Source organism: Oncorhynchus clarkii, chromosome 1 (assembly GCF_045791955.1).
Source record: "Oncorhynchus clarkii lewisi isolate Uvic-CL-2024 chromosome 1, UVic_Ocla_1.0, whole genome shotgun sequence".
Taxonomy (NCBI): Eukaryota; Metazoa; Chordata; class Actinopteri; order Salmoniformes; family Salmonidae; genus Oncorhynchus; species Oncorhynchus clarkii.
Genome location: NC_092147.1, coordinates 15,493,841 through 15,520,236, shown reverse-complemented (window position 1 = coordinate 15,520,236; position 26,396 = coordinate 15,493,841). Strand labels below are relative to the sequence as shown.

The 26,396-nt window shown below is 41.9% G+C and overlaps 1 protein-coding gene across 1 annotated transcript in view; it reads left to right on the top strand.

Annotated features, from left to right (window-relative positions):
• The first annotated feature begins 4,250 nt into the window (after positions 1-4,250).
• The window catches only part of LOC139409292 (WD repeat-containing protein 18-like), a 91,034-nt gene continuing 68,888 nt past the window's right edge, over positions 4,251-26,396 (top strand). Inside the window, exons 1-3 of the mRNA XM_071154667.1 lie at positions 4,251-4,298; positions 15,454-15,564; positions 19,289-19,345. Of these exons, the coding sequence (XP_071010768.1) occupies positions 4,251-4,298; positions 15,454-15,564; positions 19,289-19,345 (216 nt within the window). The remainder of the gene's footprint in view (positions 4,299-15,453; positions 15,565-19,288; positions 19,346-26,396) is intronic.

The window sequence follows — 26,396 nt, the reverse complement described above, 5'->3', positions numbered from 1 at the left end:
TCTACCGGAAGTTGATGCAGTTGCTATGCAACCTCTTGCTAGCTAGTTAGCATAACACATTTACTAGATATATTTTACGACTTCGGGTGTGTTAAATGCAATCTGGAGTGCAAGAGTGCGCTCGTAAATTCAGAGCATTGTTGGTTTGTAAAGGCAGAGCGTTTCACTTTCGGAGCGCACACTACGTTCGGGCGGAGTAGTAGGGTTGATTTGAGCGTCCTGACCAAGTTACAACGGGAGTCAAGCACCCACGCTAACGTTAGCTAGCTTGCTTGCTAGCTACTACTTTACCCGTCCTATCAGAGCTGGTTCGGCAGTTTATTATCCAGAGCGTAGGTGACTAACTGTGCTGCTGGCAACAATTTAATTGCGCTATTTTTGCCGACGTTTAACGACACCAGCCATATTCAACCGGTGTTGAGCGCTCGTAAATAAATTATTCTGCGCTCTGGTACACTCAGACGAGTGCTCTGAAATCGGAGTAGATAGCCAGAGCGAACTTACGAAAGCCCCCCAATGTCCATTGGGAACGCCCAACGACTATACCATTCAGCGAAGCTAAGAGTGACGGGAATAATCAAGTAAATCAACTTTGGGTAGTTAATTAGCCTATAGTTATATTAACTAACGTTAGGTGCTAGCTAACAACATACCGGTACCTAACGCTGCTGTACTGATACGCTATGTGGTTCGTAAGGACAGCGTAGCTAACATTGTCAACCAATATAACGTGTAAGGTAACTTATTTGAAAAGTAATTACTTTATTACATTGCTCAACATTTTCTTAACATTTGTCATAATTGGTTAAAGCAATGAATTTGTATCCGCTCTCGTTGTACTTCGACTGCGGTGAAGCCACGGCAATTTCCTGAAGAATTGCATTATGGGTCCTAAAGTACGAAAATAGTGTCCTCTGCGTGTATACCTCATGTTTTGGCGAATTTAGTACCGCATCCGGAAACTTTTTGTATACTAACTATATTCACACTATGATCCATAAGGATATATTAAATTCACGTCACAAATAGTACGGTTAGCATCTCCCAAGTGGCACAGCCAAAGATAGATGAGAGGGATATGTATAAATGTGAGACATTCGGTTTGCGTTTCCTCTCACTACCAAATATGGCCGTGATAGGAAGCCCGTTTGCCGGCCGTGGGAGAAGATTGAGCTAGATGGATTTTGGCTGACATTCTGCTAATTTTCTCAAACATTTGATCTCCATACAGTTTTCTGTTTCCAAAACTAGAATCTATAACAGAGTGCACAAAGTTCAGTAGACTTGACTTACCTAATTGTTTATAGAGATTACTTTGTGTAGGATGAGTGCACTAGATGGTGGGTGTTTTCCTAATGAAGGTAATGCATATTCAGTAAGGCACAAATGGTCTTCATCCTCTTCTTGGCAGTAGCTACCTAGCTAGCTTGTCCCAAGTAGATTCCTAGCTGGCTAGCTAATTCACCCCAACGTACTGGACTTAAAAATCTAGAAATTGATTTCTTTGCATGTTTTCCCACTACTAGTACCTCTTCTGTGAATCAACTTTTTTTCACGATAAGAAACATATGTCATCAATAAATACCTTGTTTACTGTAAAATGGAAGGGAGGAAAATCCCTTTTCCAGTTTCCAACAGTCGTTGAAAGGTATGTAATAAATAATAAAGGTGCATTTGGAGTAATTATTGCATGGTGAGGCACACGTCTTTGGTTGTGTAATCAGTAGAGTGCTGTATCCATGACTACCCATTGAATCAATCACCAAAGCAATGTTCACTGATAGATAAAACATGCTAGCTACCAGTAATGAAACAAATCTATCGCTGGGTTTAACACAACTAGCATGAGGCAGCATGGCTAGCTAACATTGGTAAACTAATGTGCCCAGCCATATTACATCCAGGGCCATCCCACGGTATGCTGCACAATCAATAGAAGCCATTTGTGATGCTGGGTCTTTCCAAAGTATTTTATTGAGTTGTGGAACACCATTAAGTACCTCTTAAATTATGGTAGATGTCTGTAAAACATTGTATAGTCTACTATAATGATATGCATCTTCAGGAAATGGACACAACTCTAAAGGTTGTATGTTTATTAAATGCCTGTTAACATGGTGAAAAATATAGAACATATCAGAACCATGATAGTAGAGCATTTGATCACATTGTGCATGCACCCCTCAATATGATAATGGTGAAAAAGACATGGCATTTGAGTGTAGAGCTTCATGTGTAGCATTCGAGCAGAGCTTCAACACATCTATAAGGTTTAAGAGGGCAGCAACTGAATCGTTCATAGGATAAAGTTTGGGTCTTTGTTGTAATGTTTCATAGGGCAAGATAGAGTGTGGGTCTTTTTATTCTATAATATGTTCTCCGTTATTGGGACTTTTGCTAATCAGGCAATGGTTAAGCTGGTGTCTCAGAGGAGTATCAGTTTTGATTGAAGAGGAGTCTGCAGTCTGAGAAACATCAGTTTGCAGAAGTTCTTTGAGGACCTGAAGAAAGGGGGTTGCGCTGTGTGCTAGGAGGACTTTGAAGAGCGTTTTATCCTGATTATTGACCATTTTTGTCAAAAAATTCATTTCAGTCATATGATACTTTTCTGGAAGACACTGTCCTCCGAGGCAATACTGTGGCGAAATCCTGCACGGAGCCTTCACCGTGCGTTGCCACTTTAAGAGCGCATCAACAGTAAGGAAGGAGGAAATAAAGACAGCTTTTTCAGCTCTCTGGGGAGGAGCTCTGGGTTGGCGCGACAGTTTAATTGTGTATGCTATGCTGCATACGTTTTGTTTATTGTCACAATAGTTAATAAAGTATTTAACTCAATCATCGGTGTGACTGCTCTAGGTCGTGGTTGTCATCGTTTGGGACCGCACCGGTTGTGGATCACATTGATTAGTAGCAACATTGTTTCGAAGCTTTGACATACAAACCATCGGGCAGTCAGACAGGACAACTGCAAGCCCGAAGACCACAGCTAAGATCTCTCTTTCTTTTTCTTCCCTCTATCGTTCCAGTGCTTTACACTGCAGCAGACTTTCTATTTTTCAAGTGCACTTCCTGTTGATGTTCATTAGTGCTGGACTATTATTGCCCTGCCAGAAGTATTTGGGTTGACATTTTAATTAAAAGGGAGTTTGCTTGCAAGTTGTGTATTGTTAGTTGAGCAGTATTGAGGTGGTGTGTACTAGTGACATGTGGCCGAGAAGATTGTGGACATTTTTAAGGCCTTTGTTTTGTCTATGAACACCCCCCACATTCATACCCTTTGCACTCCTCCACTGGAAGATAATACAGATTATTGCAAATCCTCTGATGACTGGGTTCTACTTCAGGCGCCGACAGAGATGGCCGCCTCGCTTCGCGTTCCTAGGAAACTATGCAGTTTTTTTTTTTTACGTGTTATTTCTTACATTGGTACTCCAGGTAATCTTAGGTTTCATTACATACAGTCGGGAAGAACTACTGAAATATAAGAGCAAAGTCAACTCACCATCAGTACGACCAGGAATATGACTTTCCCGAAGCGGATCCTGTGTTCTGCATTTCACCCAGGACAACGGAATGGATCCCAGCCTGCGACCCAAAACAAAGACGTCGTAAAAGAGGGAAACGAAGCGGTCTTCTGGTCAGGCTCCAGAGACGGGCACATCGCACACCACCCCCTAGCATACTTCTCGCCAATGTCCAGTCTCTTGACAACAAGGTTGATGAAATCCGAGCAAGGGTAGCATTCCAGAGGGACATCAGAGACTGTAACATTCTTTGCTTTACGGAAACATGGCTCACTCGAGAGACTCTAACGGAATCGGTGCAGCCAGCTGGTTTCTTCACGCATCGCGCCGACAGAAACAAACATCTTTCTGGAAAGAAGAGAGACAGACGGGGGCGTATGCCTTATGGTTAACGAGACGTGGTGTGGTCACAACAACATACAGGAACTCAAGTCCTTCTGTTCACCTGATTTAGAATTCCTCACAAACAAATGTCGAACGCATTATCTACCAAGGGAATTCTCTTCGATTATAATCACAGCCGTACATTGCTATTCTAACTTCCGTGACGCATATAAGGCCCTTCCCCGCCCTCCTTTCGGAAAAGCTGACCACGACTCCATTTTGTTGCTCCCTGCCTACAGACAGAAGCTAAAACAAGAAGCTCCCGCGCTCAGGTCTGTTCAACGCTGGTCTGACCAATCTGAATCCACGCTCCAAGACTGCTTCCATCACGTGGACTGGGATATGTTCCGCACTGCGTCCAACAACGATATTGACGAATACGCTGATTCGGTGAGCGAGTTCATTAGAACGTGCATTGAAGATGTCGTTCCCAAACATTCCCAAACCAGAAACCGTGGATTGATGGCAGCATTCGCGTGAAACTGAAAGCGCGAACCACTGCTTTTAACCAGGGCAAGGTGACCGGAAACATGACCGAATACAAACAGTGTAGCTATACCCTCCACAAGGCAATCAAACAAGCTAAGCGTCAGTATAGAGACAAAGTAGAGTCGCAATTCAACGGCTCAGACACAAGGTATGTGGCAGGGTCTACAGTCAATAACGGATTACAAAAAGAAAACCAGCCCCGTCACGGACCAGGATGTCTTGCTCCCAGGCAGACTAAATAACTTTTTTGCCCGCTTTGAGGACAATACAGTGCAACTGACACGGCCCGCAACCAAAACATGCAGACTCTCCTTCACTGCAGCCGACGTAAAACATTTAAACGTGTTAACCCTCGCAAGGCTGCAGGCCCAGACGGCATCCCCAGCCGTGCCCTCAGAGCATGCGCAGACCAGCTGGCTGGTGTGTTTACGGGCATATTCTATCAATCCTTATCCCAGTCTGCTGTTCCCACATGCTTCAAGAGGGCCACCATTGTTCCTGTTCCCAAGAAAGCTAAGGTAACTGAGCTAAACGACTACCGCCCTGTAGCACTCACTTCCGTCATCATGAAGTGCTTTGAGAGACTAGTCAAGGACCATATCACCTCCACCCTAACTGACACCCTAGACCCACTCCAATTTGCTTACCGCCCAAATAGGTCCACAGACGATGCAATCTCAACCACACTGCACACTGCCCTAACCCATCTGGACAAGAGGACTACCTATGTGAGAATGCTGTTCATCGACTACAGCTCAGCATTTAACACCATAGTACCCTCCAAACTCGTCATCAAGCTCGAGACCCTGGGTCTCGACCCCGCCCTGTGCAACTGGGTACTGGACTTCCTGACGGGCCACCCCCAGGTGGTGAGGGTCGGTAACAACATCTCCACCCCGCTGATCCTCAACACTGGGACCCCACAAGGGTGCGTTCTGAGCCCTCTCCTGTACTCCCTGTTCACCCACGACTGCGTGGCCATGCACGCCTCCATCTCAATCATCAAGTTTGCGGACGACACTACAGTAGTAGGCTTGATTACCAACAACGACGAGACGGCCTACAGGGAGGAGGTGAGGGCCCTCGGAGTGTGGTGTCAGGAAAACAACCTCACACTCAACACTTTTCACACTTATTTAACTTTAATATAATACATCAATAAAACAATTTAGCCTCAAATAAATAATGAAACATGTTCAATTTGGTTTAAATAATGCAAAAACAAAGTGTTGGAGAAAGTAAAAGTGCAATATTTGCCATGTAAGAAAGCTAACGTTTAAGTTCCTTGCTCAGAACATGAGAACATATGAAAGCTGCACTCCTTTTAACATGAGTCTTCAATATTCCCAGGTAAGAAGTTTTAGGTTGTAGTTATTATAGGAATTATAGGACTATTTCTCTATACCATTTGTATTTCATTAACCTTTGACTATTGGATGTTCTTACAGGCACTTTAGTATTGCCAGTGTAACAGTATAGCTTTCGTCTCGCTCCTCCCTAGGCTCGAACCAGGAACACAACGACAACAGCCACCCTCGAAGCAGCATTACCCATGCAGAGCAAGGGAAACAACCACTCCAAGGCTCAGAGCGAGCAAGTGACGTTTGAAACGCTATTAGCGCGCGCTAACTAGCCAACCATTTCACTTCGGTTACACCAGCCTCATCTCCGGAGTTGATATGCTTGAAGTCATAAACAGCGCAATGCTTGACGCACAACGAAGAGCTGCTGGCAAAACCCACGAAAGTGCTGTTTGAATGAATGTTTATGCGCCTGCTTCTGCCTACCACCGCTCAGTCAGATATTTAGATGCTTGTATGCTCAGTCAGATTAGCATGACACGCTAGATAATATCTAATAATATCATCAACCATGTGTAGTTAACTAGTGATTATGATTGATTGATTGTTTTTTATAAGATACATTTAATGCTAGCTAGCAACTTACCTTGGTTTACTGCATTCGCATAACAGGCAGTCTCCTTGTGGAGTGCAACAAGAGGCAGGTCGTTAATGCATTGGACTAGTTAACTGTAAGGTTGCAAGATTATATCCCCCGAGCTGACAAGGTGAAAATCTGTCGTTCTGCCCCTGAACAAGGCAGTTATCCCACCGTTCCGTGGCCGTCATTGAAAATAAGAATGTGTTCTTAGCTGACTTGCCTAGTTAAATAAAGGCGTAAAAAAATAATCGGCAAAATCGGTGTCAAAAAATACCGATTTCCGATTGTTATGAAAACTTGAAATGGGCCCTAATTAATCAGCCATACCGATTAATCGGTCGACCTCTAGTTAACGCCCTGACATGTCTTGATGTTGCTTCAATATTAGAGGTCGACCGATTAGTCGGAATGGCCGGTTTAATTAGGGACGATTTTCAGTTTTTTTCAGGTATTTTTGGACACCGATTTGGCCTATTTTTAGTTTTTAACTTTATTTTTTTAACACCTTTATTTATCCTTTATTTAATTAGTCCAACGCTCTAACCACCTGATTACATTGCACTCCACGAGGAGACTGCCTGTTACGCGAATGCAGTATGCAGTAAGAATCCAAGGTAAGTTGCTAGCTAGCATTAAACTTATCTTATAAAAAACAATCAATCAATAATAATCACTAGTTAACTACACATGGTTGATGATATTACTAGTTTATCCAGCGTGTCCTGCGTTGCATATAATCGATGCGGTGCATATTCGAGGAAAAGGACTGTCTTGCTCCAATGTGTACCTATCCATAAACATCAATGCCTTTCTTAAAATCAGTACACAAGTATATATTTTTAAACCTGCATATTTTGCTAAAAGAAATCCAGGTTAGCAGGAAATATTAACCAGGTGAAATAGTGTCACTTCTCTTGCGCTCACTGGACGCAGAGTCAGTGTATATGCAACAGTTTGGGCTGCCTAATTTGCCAGAATTATACGTAATTATGACACATTGAAGGTTGTGCAATGTAACAGGAATATTTAGACTTATGGATGCCACCCGTTAGATAACATACGGAACGGTTCCGTATTTCACTGACAGAATAAACGTCTTGTTTTCGAGATGATATTTTCCGGATTCGACCATATTAATGACCTATGGCTCGTATTTCTGTGTGTTATGTTATAATTAAGTCTATGATTTGATAGAGCAGTCTGACTGAGCGATGGTAGGCACCAGCAGGCTCGTAAGCATTCATTCAAACAGCACTTTCGTGCGTTTTGCCAGCAGCTCGTCGCTGTGCTTCAAGCATTGAGCTGTTTATGACTTCAAGCCTATCAACTCCCGAGATTAGGCTGGTGTAACCGATGTGAAATGGCTAGCTAGTTAGCGGGGTGTGCGCTAATAGCGTTTCAAACGTCACTCGCTCTGAGACTTGGATTAATTGATCCCCTTGCTCTGCAAGGGCCGCGGCTTTTGTGGAGCGATGGGTAACGCTGCTTCGAGGGTGGCTGTTGACGATGTGTTCCTGGTTCGAGCCCAGGTAGGGGCGAGGAGAGGGACGGAAACTATGCTGTTACACTGGCAATACTAAAGTGCCTATAAGAACATCCAATAGTCAAAGGTATATGAAATACAAATCGTATAGAGAGAAATTGTCCTATAAATCCTATAACTACAACCTAAAACTTCTTACCTGGGAATATTGAAGACTCCTGTTAAAAGGAACCACCAGCTTTCATATGTTCTCATGTTCTGAGCAAGGAACTTAAACGTTAGCTTTTTTACATGGCACATATTGCACTTTTACTTTCTTCTCCAACACTTTGTTTTTGCATTATTTAAATCAAATTAAACGTTTCATTTTATTTGAGGCTAAATGTATTTTATTTATTTTTATTTCAACCGGGGAGGCTTTTTAACCAGGTAGGCTAGTTGAGAACAAGTTCTCATTTACAACTGCGACCTGGCCAAGATAAAGCATAGCAGTGTGAACAGACAACAACACAGAGTTACACATGGAGTAAACAATAAACAAGTCAATAACACAGTAGAAAAAAATAGTCTATATACATTGTGTGCAAAAGGCATGAGGAGGTAGGCGAATAATTACAATTTAGCAGATTAACACTGGAGTGATAAATGATCAGATGGTCATGTGCAGGTAGAGATACTGGTGTGCAAAAGAGCAGAAAAGTAAATAAATAAAAACAGTATGGGGATGAGGTAGATAAATTGGGTGGGCTATTTACCGATGGACTATGTACAGCTGCAGCGATCGGTTAGCTGCTCAGATAGCAGATGTTTGAAGTTGGTGAGGGAGATAAAAGTCTCCAACTTCAGCGATTTTTGCAATTCGTTCAAGTCACAGGCAGCAGAGAACTGGAAGGAAAGGCGGCCAAATGAGGTGCTGGCTTTAGGGATGATCGGTGAGATACACCTGCTGGAGCGCATGCTACGGGTGGGTGTTGCCATCGTGACCAGTGGACTGAGATAAGGCGGAGCTTTACCTAGCATGGACTTGTAGATGACCTGGAGCCAGTGGGTCTGGTGACGAATATGTAGTGAGGGCCAGCCGACTAGAGCATACAAGTCGCAGTGGTGGGTGGTATAAGGTGCTTTAGTAACAAAACGGATGGCACTGTGATAAACTGCATCCAGTTTGCTGAGTAGAGTATTGGAAGCTATTTAGTAGATGACATTGCCGAAGTCAAGGATCGGTAGGATAGTCAGTTTTACTAGGGTAAGTTTGGCGGCGTGAGTGAAGGAGGCTTTGTTGCGAAATAGAAAGCCGACTCTAGATTTGATTTTAGATTGGAGATGTTTGATCTGAGTCTGGAAGGAGAGTTTACAGTCTAGCCAGACACCTAGGTACTTATAGATGTCCACATATTCTAGGTCGGAACCATCCAGGGTGGTGATGCTAGTCGGGCGTGCGGGTGCAGGCAGCGATCGGTTGAAAAGCATGCATTTGGTTTTACTAGCGTTTAAGAGCAGTTGGAGGCCACGGAAGGAGTGTTGTATGGCATTGAAGCTCGTTTTGGAGGTTAGATAGCACAGTGTCCAAGGAAGGGCCAGAAGTATACAGAATGGTGTAGTCTGCATAGAGGTGGATCAAGGAATCGCCCGCAGCAAGAGCAACATCATTGATATATACAGAGAAAAGAGTCGGCCCCAGAATTGAACCCTGTGGCACCCCCATAGAGACTGCCAGAGGACCGGACAACATGCCCTCCGATTTGACACACTGAACTCTGTCTGCAAAGTAGTTGGTGAACCAGGCAAGGCAGTCATTAGAAAAACCGAGGCTACTGAGTCTGCCGATAAGAATATGATTATTGACAGAGTCGAAAGCTTTGGCCAGGTCAATGAAGACGGCTGCACAATACTGTCTTTTATCGATGGTGGTTATGATATCGTTTAGTACCTTGAGCGTGGCTGAGGTGCACCCGTGACCGGCTCGGAAACCAGATTGCACAGCGGAGAAGGTACAGTGGGATTCGAGATGGTCAGTGATCTGTTTGTTGACTTGGCTTTCGAAGACCTTAGATAGGCAGGGCAGGATGGGCATAGGTCTGTAACAGTTTGGGTCCAGGGTGTCTCCCCCTTTTGAAGAGGGGGATGACCGCGGCAGCTTTCCAATCCTTGGTGATCTCAGACGATATGAAAGAGAGGTTGAACAGGCTGGTAATAGGGGTTGCATCAATGGCGGCGGATAGTTTCAGAAATAGAGGTTCCAGATTGTCAAGCCCAGCTGATTTGTATGGGTCCAGGTTTTGTAGCTGTTTCAGAACATCTGCTATCTGGATTTGGGTAAAGGAGAAGCTGGGGAGGCTTGGGCGAGTAGCTGCGGGGGGGAGGAGCTGTTGGCCGAGGTTGGAGTAGCCAGGAGGAAGGCATGGCCAGCCGTTGAGAAATGCTTGTTGAAGTTTTCGATTATCATGGATTTATCGGTGGTGACCGTGTTACCTAGCCTCAGTGCAGTGGGCAGCTGGGAGAGGTGCTCTTGTTCTCCATGGACTTTACAGTGTCCCAGAACCTTTTGGCGTTTGTGCTACAGGATGCAAATTTCTGCTTGAAAAAGCTGGCCTTTGCTTTCCTGACTGACTGTGTGTATTGGTTCCCGACTTCCCTGAACAGTTGCATATCGCGGGGACTATTCGATGCTATTACAGTCCGCCACAGGATGTTTTTGTGCTGGTCGAGGACAGTCAGGTCTGGAGTGAACCAAGGGCTATATCTGTTCTTAGTTCTGCATTTTTTGAACGGAGCATGCTTATCTAAGATGGTGAGGAAGTTACTTTTAAAGAATGACCAGGCATCCTCAACTGACGGGATGAGGTCAATATCCTTCCAGGATACCCGGGCCAACTCCATGAGGGTGGTATGAGGGCCCGACATCCACAGGTGGGGGTTGTGCTTACAGACCAACACCGTGCAGGATGTTTGGCATTTGCCAGAGAACACCAAGATTGACAAATTCGCCACTGGCCCCCTGTGTTCTTCACAGATGAAAGCAGGTTCACACTGAGCACATGTGACAGACAAGACAAGAGTCTGGAGACGCCGTGGAGAACGTTCTGTGTGTGATTGACTTGGAGTTACATTGTGTTGTTTAAGTGTTCCCTTTATTTTTTTGAGCAGTGTAGAAAACGTTATAAAGAAATGCACCATGTATAGATTGCGAGACAGCTTAGAAAAATACATGTTGAAGTTAACAAACCAAAAACCATAGCACAGCGAAAACTGAAGTTTTTCACCGGATACAAATAATTCGTAGACTGTAAATTGTCTGGAGGAAGCCAGAACAAATGTTTGAAAATAACAATTTGATCCTTGTTTACATTTGTGTAAGGTCAGGTGTCTATTATGCATGGGAATACATGAATAGATTCTTAAATAAAAATCACTTGGAGCTGATGTTGTTTTTCCAGTCCAGTACAACAAAAAATATATATTTTAAATTGCCTCAACTTTGGGGGGCCAAATAAAGCCACCCTTGTGCCAAATTCGGCCCGCGAGTTGGGTGAACATTGCTTTGTCCTCAATGTCACTCAGAAACAAATTCCAATGTCCGCCTAGTAATGGTTCTGTTCAAAACGATTGTAAAGTAATTTTGGTTCCAACACCTGGTTCCAGCTCTTGAGGTGTAACAATGCAGTACTGTAGAGAGTACATTAATTCATACAAATGTGATTAATCCGTGCTCATCCATTTTCTATGTCTTTGAGTAAACAAATAGCTTGCGTCCTGTTCTCTCCGATGTGTGGTCCTGAATGATTAGCTAGCTGAATTTGCTATTTTTCTGACATGCAGAATTGGATTTATTGAGCTACAGTTAACGTTAGCTGAGAAATATATAGGTGTGTATATATATACGGAAGATAATTAGCCAAACATTTAACACCCACTACAAAAAGTTGTAATATCTAATTTATATAACATGAAACTATATTTTTGTAACTTACTTTTCTATCTTGGTGGCGTTATAACAGTCTCAACAACAAATAGTTGCCAGAGGTGGGACCAAGTCATTGTTTTACTAGTCACAAGTAGGTCTCAAGTCTTAGAACTCAAGTCCTAAACAAGCCATAATGTGCTCTTCACCAAATGTAATAGAATTTCATATTTTTAACAAGAGTAATAGTTAGTGTATTACATTTACACAAATCATGAATGCTTTTAAAAATATCTATATATTTATTACTTTCCAAGTAAACATATTTCCATGGAAATGCATGGGTAGCCCCATCGTGCGATGTAGGCTTTTACACAATCGCCCAACCTTGTTTTACAAACATCAGGCAGGATTTAGGCTACCAACTGCCTAGCCAGTTGTAGCTAAATCTTGGGTGCAATGATCACGTTCTCGCACTGACTGACTGTGTGGAGGCTCATTGATTTAATGTTACGCTAGCCTACATGATACACTAGTAAAGTAATGAAATATATAGCTGTCTGCTATATTAGCCACAACTTACCGTTCTTTGTGCAGCTTCAAATGTCAAACAAAGTTTGAAATGGTTGGGCCTCCATCTGTAATTTTCTTCCCGCATGTTTTGCAAGTTGCAATCCGTTTTATATCGTCTTTATATCCCAAAATAATAATTTTGGCTATCAACTTTCCAAGGGCTCCATCTGAATTCACCCGCCGACATTCCTTTGCACTGCCACGCACAACTTTTTCTCAGCTGGCACAGATTGATTGGCTGCTGTCCGATTCAAACTGTAATCCGTTAAAAGAAGAGTTTGATGCGCTGCACACTTTTAAAAAATAGCATAATTTTTATCTTTGGGCTTGGGGAGGGTATCAAGTCAGGTCGAGTCATAAGGCTCATGTCCAAGTCACAAGTCATTGGTGTTGAAGTCAAAGTCGAGTTGCACGTCATCATATTTTTGACTCGACTCCAAGTCTTGTGACTCGAGTCCACACCTCTGATAGTTACTTAAAGTTAGCTATATCAACTCAAGTGTTGAAGTCTCTCTCCTCCAAGGTCTCCAGTCCAACGTCTGCATCTCATTTTGAACTTAATTTGAATATGATGACAATGAATTTTATCGACGTCACTAAGCCATCTGACTGACATCTGATAGACCAATAAACGCAACTTTGAAAAACCCATCTCGACACTTGATCCCACCTACTCGGTTCAGTTGCCTCCCATTGGAAACGACATGATGTGGTCTAAGGCACTGCATCTCAGTGCAAGAGGTGTCACTACATCCGACTGTGATTGGGAGTCACATAGGGCGGCGCACAATTGGCCCAGCGTCGTCCGAGCAGTCATTGTAAATAGGGAATTTGTTCTTAACTGACTTGCCTGGTTAAATAAAATGCAAACATAAAAGTATGAGTATTCGAACACAGCTCTAGTTTAGCAATGTGGTTTCTATGTGTAAATGACGTTAGTTGGATACTGGATAGAAGATGGATTGTAACTTACATGCCTTAATACACGGGTTTGATGAAATACACATGCAGAGACTGTCAAATCAAATATTATTGGTCATGTACACTTTTTGCAGATGATGTTGCGGGTGTAGTGAAATGCTTGTGTTCCTAGCTCCAACAGTGCAGAAATAACTAACAATACACGCTAATCCTAAAAATGGAAAGAAAGGAATTATGAAATATTAACTAGAATGAGCAATTATTTTAATATTTTTTATTTATTTAACTAGGCAAGTCCGTTAAGAACAAATTCTTATTTACAATGATGGCCTACACTGGCCAAACCCGGACGACACTGGGCCAATTTTGCGCAGCCCTATGGGACTCCCAATCACAGCTGGTTGTGATACAGCAATGTCAGATTCCGGGAATATGTGTGTGTAGACATTATGGACAGTATATGAATAGAAAAGTTGTGTGCAGCATTTAGTTTTATAGGATGAGCCTTGGCTAGAATACAGTCAGTGGTGGAAAAAGTACCCAATTGTCATACTTGAGTAAATGTAAAGATGCCTTTTAATAGAAAATGACTCAAGTAAAGATGTAAGTCACCCAGTAAAATGGTACTTGAGAAAGTGTGGTTTTAAATATACTGAAGTATCAAAAGTAAATGTAATTGCTAAAATATACTGAAGTATCAAAAGTAAAAGTACAAATCAATTCAAATTCCTTATAAGCTAACCAGATGGCACCATTTTTAAATGCTTTACAAAAATGTTTTTTTACGGGAAGCCAGAGCCACACTCCCAACACTCAGACATACTTTACAAACAAAGCATTTGTATTTAGTGAGCCCGCCAGATCAGGGGTAGTAGGAATGACCAGGGATGTTCTCTTGATAAGTATGTGAATTGGACGCTTTTCCTGTCCTGCTAAGCATTCAAAATGTAACTAGTACTTTTGGGTGTCATGGAAAATCTATGGAGTAAAAAGTACATTATTTTATTTAGGAATATAGTGAAGTAAAAGTTGTAAAAATATATAAATAGTAAAGTTCAGATACAAAAAAAATGAACTGTATGAATGAATGTATGTAAAAATACTTTAAAGTACTACTTAAGTACTTTACACCACTGAATATAGTATAAAGTGGGTAAAACGGTAGGTACAGTTGAAGTCAGAAGTTTACATACACTTAAGGTTGGAGTCATTAAAACAAGTTTTTCTACCACTCCACAAATTTCTTGTTGGCAAGTCGGTTAGGACATCTACTTTGTGCATGACACAAGTAATTTTTCCAACAATTGTTTACAGACAGATTATTTCACTGTCACATTTCCAGTGGGTCAGAAGTTCACATACACTAAGTTGACTGTGCCTTTAAACAGCTTGGACATTTCCAGAAATGTTGTCATGGCTTTAGAAGTTTCTGATAGGCTAATTGACATCATTTGAGTCAATTGGAAGTGTACCTGTGGATGTATTTCAAGGCCTACCTTCAAACTCAGTGCCTCTTTGCTTGACATGGGAAAACCAAAAGAAATCAGCCAAGACCTCAGAGACACGTTTTACTGTGGATATAGATACTTTTGTAGCTGTTTCCTCCAGCATCTTCACAAGGTCCTTTGCTGTTGTTCAGGGATTGATTTGCACATTTCGCACCAAAGTACGTTCATCTCTAGGAGACAGAACGAGTCTCCTTCCTGAGCGGTATGACGGCTCCATGGTCCCATGGTGTTTTATACTTGCTTACTATTATTTGTACAGATGAACGTGGTACCTTCAGGCGTTTGTAGACTTGTGGAGGTCTACAATTTTTTTCTGAGTTCTTGTCTGTAAACAATTGTTGGAAAAATTACTTTTGTCATACACAAAGTAGATGTCCTAACCGACTTGCCAAAACTATAGTTTGTTAACAAGACATTTGTCTAGTGGTTGAAACACTTAGGTTTGAGTCATTAAAACAAATGTATTTAAACTTACGACTTCAACTGTATAAACAGTGTTATTTTAATGTGAAATATGTTCCAGTGGGGGAACAAGATGTGGGGGTCATGTTCAAATGCTGAAATGCTTTTTATCTGTAGAATAAAGCAAAGTTGTTTTTCTGGTTAGTAGTCAAAGTTTGCCTGTCTATAGAATTAGAAGCTAATATTAGCTATATAAAGCCAATATAACTAGATATCCTATTATGAATCAGGACAGCAGGAATCAACCATATTCATATTTTTTTTCAGGATCAACTGCAGCAGAAAATCGTGTGTCCTGGGATTGTGACATGCCTTACTGCTTCCCCCAATGGCCTGTACTTGCTGGCAGGCATAGCTGAGGCCATCTACTTCTGGGAGGTGAGACCGATATTTAACGTCAGCAGAAGGGATGTCATAACTGTGCGTATGGGATGACTACAGGCCATCGTTCTCTAGCTGACATGCATAATAGGGATGTGTTTCTTTCCCTTTCAAGACGATTAGATGCGTATCTAGATACATGGGCTCCAATTTAGGTGTGTGAACATTTTAAAGGGGGAAAAAAACAAAAATTCAACAAATACCGTATGCAACAATGTAACATTAGTAGGAGGCGATATGCGTCTTTCAAATGATTTGCCACCGTTATAGGCGCTCCGCACGTCATCTTCACTAACAGTTGGAAAAGGCCAGAGTGAGACCGGGAAGCGACAGCAGCAAAGGCCTGTATAGCAATAGGCTACTTTGAGAAGTTAAAGTGAGGTGATAAAATGCAAACTTTGAGGTGGAATTGAGCTACAGTGAAAAATCAAAGCGATGATTACAGAAATGATTGTAGTGGATATGCAGCCATTGTCTGGTGGAGTATGTCGGCCTCAGTACCTTAAGGGCATAACTAGAACCAGATGCCATGTTGAAAAACGTGACAGCCCTGATGGAGAAATTGTGCGACGATTGCTCTGCATGTACACAGTGTGAGCTCTCAAACACCATTCGTGGAGTTAACAGATTGTCATACATCATTGCAACTAGCCATCACATTGATGAGAAGTGGGACATGAAGTATGTATTGACAACCTGGAAGAGAGGCACACAACCCAGAACCTAAAACGGCATTAATACTATCATTACTGAGTGGGTGGGGGACAGCAGTAAGGTGTGCTGCCGTCAGGTAGGGTTTCCACTAATTACTACAGCCACAAAGTCAAGATTAGCTATATCGTAAAAATGTATGTAAATAAATATTATTAATTTAAGGTTAGAATTAAGCATAAGGTTAGGTTTAAAATTACATTTTAAAAAGAGAAGTTGTAGAAATAGGGCTTTGACTTTGTGGCTGTGATAACTTGTGATGGGCTGCAGTAGATTGAACTGCATTGCCCCCCAGCGGTCATACAGAGAACCACATCTGAATTGTGAATTCACTTCATTTTATGATAAAGAAAATAGATGTTTAAATGATAAAATTGCAGTTTAAAAGTTAAGAGAATTTTCATTTGTCACTGATTTGGTTTATTTAGAGAAACGAATCAGTGCGTTTTGGTTCGATGCAATACGATTCGATGCATTTACACATTCAATTCTAAATTCAAATCTTCTGCTGATGGAACTCATGAGCTGGGCCTCTGAGGTGGATCTGTCGGGGCGGACTTGTGTGTGTGTGTGTGTGTGTGTGTGTAAACTATGTATATGTCTATGGTGTATGTAGGCACCTGAACTGAGCCATAAGGGAAACTACCACCCCACTGTCAGTTAGCTTTTTTTGTCCCCCCCCCCGAACACACTTTTAATCTGGAATGTTATTGTGTGTAGATTGATGAGGAAAATTATTAATTTAATCCATTTTAGAATAAGCCTGTAATGTAACAATGTAGAAAAAGTCAAGGGGTCTGAATACTTTATGAATGCACTGTATACTGATTGTTTCAAGCAAAACTACTAAAACTATTGCTGATGGTGAAACCCGAACAATCAAAATAAAGTCTAATGTAAGCCCTGATCTGCATTTTCTAACGTAAGCCCTGATCTGCATTGGCTTGTAGAATGTATTTTTTCTTAGAATGTCTATTCCTACCAGCCACTTTTTGCGGGTGGTCACACAGAGCATTTGGGAACAGTCCCCCCCCCCCCCCCCCAATCCAAAGCCCATAGTTAAAGAATGATATATATTTCTGTGCGTCAGCTATGTAGGAGATAATCTCAATGCTACAGTGGTGAAAGCAGGGTGGGGTACAGCATAGGATTTATATTTGGTTCAAACAATGGAGAGAAAGGTGTAGACCGCTGGAACAGCTCTAGAACCCACTCTGGTATCCACTACTGTCTGTTTGTCTCATGTTCTGTGTTCTTTTGGCTGGTAAATATTGGGCATCCACCAGCCAAGTCAATTTCCCACCCTGGATTAGAGTTGTCTCCTGCTGTAGTTTAGGCTACTTTTATTCTGTTAAAACACCCTTTTCAACAGCGCATTTGATTAAAAAAAATATATCTAGCAAATTACATTTGTTGTCACTCAACTAATATTCCACAAGCCATTTTACAAATATTAGAATGTCGACGGTGATGCGCAGATCAGGAATAGGCCTACCTTGTTGACGGTGATACGCAGATCAGGAATAGGCCTACCTTGTTGACGGTGATGCGCAGATCAGGAATAGGCCTACCTTGTTGACGGTGATGCACAGATCAGGAATAGGCCTACCTTGTTGACGGTGATGCGCAGATCAGGAATAGGCCTACCTTGTTGACGGTGATACGCAGATCAGGAATAGGCCTACCTTGTTGACGGTGATGCACAGATCAGGAATAGGCCTACCTTGTTGACGGTGATGCGCAGATCAGGAATAGGCCTACCTTGTTGACGGTGATGCACAGATCAGGAATAGGCCTACCTTGTTGACGGTGATGCACAGATCAGGAATAGGCCTACCTTGTTGATGGTGATGCACAGATCAGGAATAGGCCTACCTTGTTGACGGTGATGCGCAGATCAGGAATAGGCCTACCTTGTTGGTCTGTGCAGTGCTCGCAGTTTGACTAGGCTACTGATATTGACTGGGGTTGTTCGACATGCAAATTTTGTTGATCAATGACTGTCAACACAATTACATGCTTAGTTCGACACTGAAGTAGAGGACACAGTGATCTCAAAAGATGCGGTATCTTTAGAATGTAGAAAGTCATTTGAGCAAAACATTTTAGTGAGCCAGTGATTCGCAACATTTGAATCTAATTTCTGACCGACGCATGCTACATTTGGATCAGTTTGGTGTCCCACAGATGATACCATCAAATGTTTCAAATATGAGTGTATCGGTAAATGTTACATCCCTAATGCATAATCTTCTTCTAAATGCCTCAGTACTACTTTGAGGATAGAATGAATGGTCCTGACTTGAGTTGTCAGGAAGGTACAGTTGAGCCTAACGTTTGATCAGTTCCACAGTAACTGAAAGATGCAGAGACTTTGCACAGTTTGACATACATTTTAATCATTGGTTTTTGTTTGGCATACATTTTAAAGTGAAAAATCAGTCTCGGCATCATTCTGTTATCGTGGAATTGCCTTTTAGTAGCTGCTGCTGATGCTGTTAGGCAGCATATCGGCAATCAGGCCATCTTTGCCTCACCAGTTCCAAGCGGCTGTTTATGCCCTCATTATGGCCTGTTTTTTGTGTGTGTTTTTTTAATGATGAGACGTGAGATTACTACTCTCATGAAATGTAATTTTATTCACATATTTAATGACTGTGTAAATACTTAATTTTCTGTTTGATTTCCTCGCCATCTCTGTTTTACGCATCGATAAACAAACACAAGTTATGTTGAGCTAAGTACCTTTTTCTTTTTTTCTAAGTGAAAGTGGGGATTCTCTTTTTTTCAAAAATTCTATTGTAACAGCATGACTTTAAGGCGATATTCCTTTAGTCAGTGAAATATATGGTCATACAGTGATATAATGAGCTTGTCATCTACTCTAGATTAAGTGGCAGTATTTGATGTTTATGTAATTATTGTCATTCCAGGTTTCCACTGGGAATTTGCTAGCCATCTTGAATCGCCATTACCAAGACCTGACCTGCCTTCGCTTCACTGACGACAGCAGCCATTTTATCTCAGGAGGCAAAGACAACCTGGCACTGGTCTGGTGTCTGGCCAGGTACAAACAGCTTTTACACTGGATTCTGCTCACTGTAACACAGAGTATTTGCTAACATTGTACTTGAACCTGTGGTGATAGGATCTACATAACAGATGTCATGGCAGCTGATGTCAGCTTATGATAACTGAGTTGACAAGCCATTTAGGTCCCCTAATTAATGCAAACTAGCTAGTTTATGTAGGCCTTAAGATGGAAAGTTCAACTAAAGTGCTACAGAATATTGTCCTTAGTTATCATAATTTCAGTTAGATGTTAATGCAAATATGTTACATTAAGTTTCATTTAGACTTCATCAGGATTATTTGAGTTTTCTTGTACTAGGGGAGAGACTTTTGCAGGAAGGTTTAAAATCAGCTGCCAGAAATACTTTCAAACCTCTGCCAGAATTAGTGTCTTTAACACCTGTCATCAAGTTACTGTGGGCAAATGGAATTGTTCTCTCAATGTAGTAATTACATTACTACATTACACTGACTCATGGTTGGACGCACCTGGCTTTGAAGTGACAGGTGACGTTTGGTTAGACTGGGCTTGTAACAGTGACTCTGTTAGACTGATGCATTTTGTGCCATGTTATCCGCTGTGACATTATCCAATTTTGTGCTTGTCAACTTGAGAAATCGAGAAATGGGTTCCACTGCATTCTCTGAAACCTTTTCAAAAAGGGGACCGAAACCCAATTGTGATTTTGATCACAAGCCCTTAGGATCTGAATATTTCTAAGGTGTTTCAGATCTGTTAATCTCAGGGAAAAATGTGAGTACTACTTTGATCATTGGCAGGGAGAGTAATGAACTGGTTTACTGAGTTTGAGTATTTAATCAAGAAGACATGTAGAGCTATGAAACACTGACATCTACTCCTCTCTGAGTCAGATTTTTGTCGAGTGGATTGTCATCATCGGAGCAATACAAGGCTTCTTAACTATTCTGATAACAAATTGAACAGATTGGATGTGAGTTGAAATATGACTGATGGTCGGCCTCTTTCAATTGATTACAACTCATTATGATTTGTTGATCAGTCCGTTTTGCCTACTCAGTGACTCATCATTGTGATTCGATTTCCTCTGGGCTGAATGACAGTGAAGAAACTCTTCTCCAATAGGTGGCAATGTGAGACTTCCATTGCTAGTGGTTGTCAGCACTGAAGGGGAATGGAAATTTACAGATTGTGGTAAGCAAGATAGTTTAACAAATGTAAACCTGTTCTCATATTTTCTCATTTGCCTCAGAAATGAGGTTAGCTAATTGAAATTGAATTGATTTCGACTGTTGATAGTCAGTCTTCCTCAGTCCTTCTACCTGCCAGTGAAAATGATATGTTGAGGCTTTGGATTGACTATGAATGTATACGACTGGCTACTTTCCAAAATAATGAATTATTCTCTTTTTCTTGTAGAGCATGTTATGTTGTCAATGAACCTGTCACGGTACTACCATCAGCCAGGCTTTCTGCTACATGCTCCATGTCTGCCAGGCCTTGACTTAGATGATGAAATGAGGATAAGATTCAGCAACAGATGCTCAATATCCTGAAGGGAGGCAGCAAGGAAGTCAAATACTACTAAAGAAATGGTGTCAACCATATGGCCCAGTATACAGTTTGAAATGGAACTTCCCTATGCCTTTATCAGCAGTCAACATCAGGGGGAGAGCGAGACATCTCTCAACTCCAATTTAGCTTTTGATCTATCAAAGTTCTTGACAGGTCCTCCTGCCTACAACGCACTATCTTTGTAGCAACCATTTCACCCTCAAAGCAGAGGCTTACACCACCATACTTTAAAATGGAAAATGCTTGTCAAATTCTCGGCAATACCAATGTTATCTCACAAACACAATGTCATCTTCTGTATCCAGGTGGTCAGAGATTTCATCTGGCCACTTGTTTTTTTTTTTTTTTGTCAGAGCTTCATCTGCGTCAGTCAGGCAAAATGTATCTTATTCTTATCTGAAAATAAATATTTTTCCTATCTTATGCTTTGGAATATCTTTAAGTGCACCAAGGCACGCACTGGTCTTTTGTTGACAAAGGAGTGCGCTTTGCTAAAGGCAGAGGAGAGACTGACAGCAATATTTTCAGGTGTGAAATTGAGCTGAATGTTAAACAAGTTTGTAGCCCCTCGTTTGTCTGATGTCCTGCGATGAGACAAACACGGTCCACATCTCATAAAGGACAGTGCTTGAGTAATAATACATGGGGGAAAAGCTGGAAAGTACATAATACTGCCCGGAGATGAATAATGCATCATCGCTCCAATTCAATGGCATTTTGAAGGTAGACCATCTTTTATTCTTCCTCCACAGCCTTTCAGCCATGCAATTCCGCCATCCCAACTCCCTGACAATTTCATCACCCCCCCCATTTGAGTAGGTGTTCTAAAACTTTTGACCTGTATGGTTTACTACATAATATATGTGAAATTTGTTTTGATTTAGACTGGACCATTTTCATGCACCTGTATCGTAACAGGGGCAGGGGAAAAAATACATGTCATCTATGCACTTAAATACCGAATGGAGGACCCTTTTCCTGTGATTAATTTTCATGCCAGCCAGGTAGGCTATACTCCTGTTCTAAAGAGAAGCAATGTGCTAAATTATTAGGAACGTTGAGAAATAAATATAGTAGGCCTAACCTATAGAAAGCTGATGGGATCCTCCTCTTTTAATAGAGGCCATCACTCTGTTTTCTCCAGCAGTTGCATAGCCTATAGAAATGTTGCGCAACATGAGCTCATGGGCTCTCCATTAAGTGTTTGATTAGATTTTCAAATACATTTGCATTGATGTTAGAGGGACAATAGAGGGCTGAGTACCAGGCAGTTAGCAAGTTTGGTAGACTACTAATGACCAGCAGCATCTGAGCGTAGAGAAGCCTAATTAGTGTGACTAAACGGTCACGTGGAATTTGACTGCCTTCATGACTCGTGACCGCCGGTGTGGCGGTAATACAGTCACCGCAACAGCCCTAGTGCAGACACAGATCATCTCTACGTCACCTGGTAGGAGCGGTCTGCCAGGTAGGATCTAATCCAGGAGTGTGGAGAGCCTGATATGCCCAGCCCTGAGAGGGTGGAGAGGAGGATCTTATTGACATGACTGAAGCTACGACTATATACAGTGGGCTCCAAAATTACTGGCACCCCTTACTGGCAATGCACAAACAATGCTTAAACAAATAAAACAATATAATTATAGAGAGAAACTCAAAATACCAACATGTGAGAAATACTGTACTTTATTAATGTTTCAATGGAACCAACCAAAATAATTTATTGATTTAATTAAAAATCAATGTCCTCCAAATCAAGGTTTCACAATTAATGGCACCCTTAAAGATTATTGTAAATAACATCTACCAAAAGAAACCACAAATTAAATTCCACTTATTTAAGTGTATCTAAGTCTTAAGGAACTATGTTGAGTCATTACATCACTTCCTGTTTCACTAGGGTATAAAAATGAGGTAACACACATGCAATATCCTGCTGTCATCCAACACCATGAAGAAAACAAAAGAACTGGCAGTTCAAAAGAGACGGATGGTCGTAGACCTTTATAAATCTGGTAATGGCTACAAGAAGATCCACAAATGATTGAATATACCACTGAGCACTGTCAAGGCAATTATTACAAATTTCAAAAGATATGGAACAGTTGTAAACCTTACAGGTAGAGGACGCAAATGCATTTTTGCCCCCCAGGATAGGGAGGAGGATGGTGAGAGAAGCAACAAAGTCCCCATGAATCACTGTGAAAGAATTGCAGGCCTTGGTGGTGTCTTGCGGTCACCAGGTTTCAAAAAGCACCATCAGATGTCACCTCCAGAACCACAGGCTCTTTGGAAGGGTTGCCAGAAGAAAGCCCTTTCTGACCCCAAGACAGACGCAAGCGCTTGGAGTTTGCCAAATGTAATTTAAATTATGACCGGAAGAAGGTGCTCTGGTCAGATGAGACCCAAATTTAATGTTTTGGTCAGATACAGCATCGGCATGTTTGGCGTCGAAACAGAGATGCATGCAAGGAGAGGCACCTCATACCCACAGTGAAATATGGAGGTGCGTCGGTGATGTTTTGGGGCTGTTTTAATTCCAGAGGTCCAGGGGCACTGGTTAAGATTGATGGCATAATGAATTCCACCAAGTATCAGGCAATTTTGGCTGACAATCTGGTTGCCTTTGCCAGAAGACTGGGACTTGGCCGTAGGACTTTCCAAGACAATGACCCGAAACATACCTTAAGATCCACACAGTAATGGTTCTGTGACATCAAAATCCATGGCCATCTGTCTCCAGACAAAAATCCAATGGAAAACCTGTGGGCTGAGTGGAAGAGGGCAGTTGATAAGTGCAAACCCAAGAATGTGAAGGATTTTGAAAGGATCTGCATAGAGGAATGGTCCAAAATCCTTTCAAATGTGTTCCTTAACCTTGTTAGACATTACAGGAAAAGACTCCATGCTGTTATCCTTGCCAGAGGTGGTTATACTAAGTACTAAATGAGGTGTGCCAATAATTATGAAACCTTGATTTTGGTTCAAATGTATTTTGTATTAAATAACTGTATGATTTTGGTTGGTTCCATTGAAACATTAATAAAGTACAGTATTTCTCACATGTTGGTATTTTGAGTTTCTCTATAATTATATTGTTGATATTTTTTAAAGTATTGTTTGTGCATTGCCAGTCAAGGGCGCCAGTAATTTTGGAGCCCACTGTATAAGGTGGCAGGTAGCCTAGCGGTTAGAGCGTTGGGCCAGTAACTGAAAGGTCGCTGGTTCGAGTACCCAAGACAACACGGTGAGAGAATCTGTCGAAGATACTTAACCCTAGTTTGCTCCTGGGGTGCTGTACTACTATGGCTGACCCTGTAAAACAACACATTGCACTGCACCTATCCAATACAACATACATAGTTATACACTGAGTGTAGAAAACATTATCAACACTTGTTCTTTCCATGGTATAGACTGACCAGGTGAAATGTTTTATTTTATTTTTTTATTTCACCTTTATTTAACCAGGTAGGCTAGTTGAGAACAAGTTCTCATTTGCAACTGCGACCTGGCCAAGATAAAGCATAGCAGTGTGAACAGACAACACAGAGTTACACATGGAGTAAACAATTAACAAGTCAATAACACAGTAGAAAAAAAAGAAGAGTCTATATACATTGTGTGCAAAAGGCATGAGGAGGTAGGCGAATAATTACAATTATGAAGATTAACACTGGAGTGATAAATGATCAGATGGTCATGTACAGGTAGAGATATTGGTGTGCAAAAGAGCAGAAAAGTAAATAAATAAAAACAGTATGGGGATGAGGTAGGTAAAAATGGGTGGGCTATTTACCGATAGACTATGTACAGCTGCAGCGATCGGTTAGCTGCTCAGATAGCAGATGTTTGAAGTTGGTGAGGGAGATAAAAGTCTCCAACTTCAGCGATTTTTGCCTTTCGTTCCAGTCACAGGCAGCAGAGAACTGGAACGAAAGGCGGCCAAATGAGGTGTTGGCTTTAGTGACCAGTGAACCAGTGAACTGAGATAAGGCGGAGCTTTACCTAGCATGGACTTGTAGATGACCTGGAGCCAGTGGGTCTGGCGACGAATATGTAGCGAGGGCCAGCCGACTAGAGCATACAGGTCGCAGTGGTGGGTGGTATAAGGTGCTTTAGTGACAAAACGGATGGCACTGTGATAAACTGCATCCAGTTTGCTGAGTAGAGTGTTGGAAGCAATTTTGTAGATGACATCGCCGAAGTGGAGGATCGGTAGGATATTCAGTTTTACTAGGTTAAGTTTGGCGGCGTGAGTGAAGGAGGCTTTGTTGCGGAATAGAAAGCCGACTCTAGATTTGATTTTCGCTTGGAGATTTTTGATATGAGTCTGGAAGGAGAGTTTACAGTCTAGCCAGACACCTAGGTACTTATAGATGTCCACATATTCAAGGTCGGAACCATCCAGGGTGGTGATGCTAGTCAGGCATGCGGGTGCAGGCAGCGAACGGTTGAAAAGCATGCATTTGGTTTTACTAGCGTTTAAGAGCAGTTGGAGGCCACGGAAGGAGTGTTGTATGGCATTGAAGCTCGTTTTGGAGGTTAGATAGCACAGTGTCCAAGGACGGGCCAGAAGTATATAGAATGGTGTCGTCTGCGTAGAGGTGGATCAGGGAATCGCCCGCAGCAAGAGCAACATCATTGATATATACAGAAATCTATGAACGCTTGTTGAATCCAATTCAGTCAGTGTAAATGAAGGGGAGGAGACATGTTAAAGAACGATTTTTAAGCCTTGAGACAATTGAGACATGGATTGTGTATGTGTGCCCAATTCAGAGGGTGAATGCGCAAGACAAAATATTTAAGTGCCTTTCAACGGAATATGGTAGTAGGTGCCAGACGCACTGGTTTGAGTGTGTCAAGAACTGCAATGCTGCTGGGTTTTTCACACTCAAGAATGGTCCACCACCCAAAGGACATCCAGCCAACTTGACACAAATGTGGGAGACATTGGAGTCATCATGGGCCAGCATCCCTGTGGAACGCTTTCGACACCTTGTAGTCCATACCCTGACGTACGGACGAAAGGGGGTGCAATGTTTTGTACACTCAGGCTTCCTATCCCCGTATCTTTCCCGTATCACAAATACATCCACTCTCTTTGTCTTGACTTTAATTCCCAATTAAAGTTTGAAGTCCAGTGTTTGCTACTTTCTCTGACCTTCCCCTTTTTGAAGGGGCAATGTGAAACTCAATGTAGCATAAAGAGGGAGTGCTACGGGTCTGAGAGGAATTTTAAATGGCCACCGGGCTGCATCGGGAAATGCATCTTTCACCTGTGAAGAAATGCCTCGGTCGGGCCCACGCACCACCATTAAGTGGTTTGCATCGACCCCTTCTCAGTGGGACGTAATGATCGGACGTGTCCACAGTAATATCTCTGCAATACACCCTGAGCAACTTTGAGCCGAAATTGGCTCCAGAAGGGAGTATTGCACCTGGAAGTCTGTTAGGGGTTTGATTTTTCCTCAGAGAGCCCCAGGCT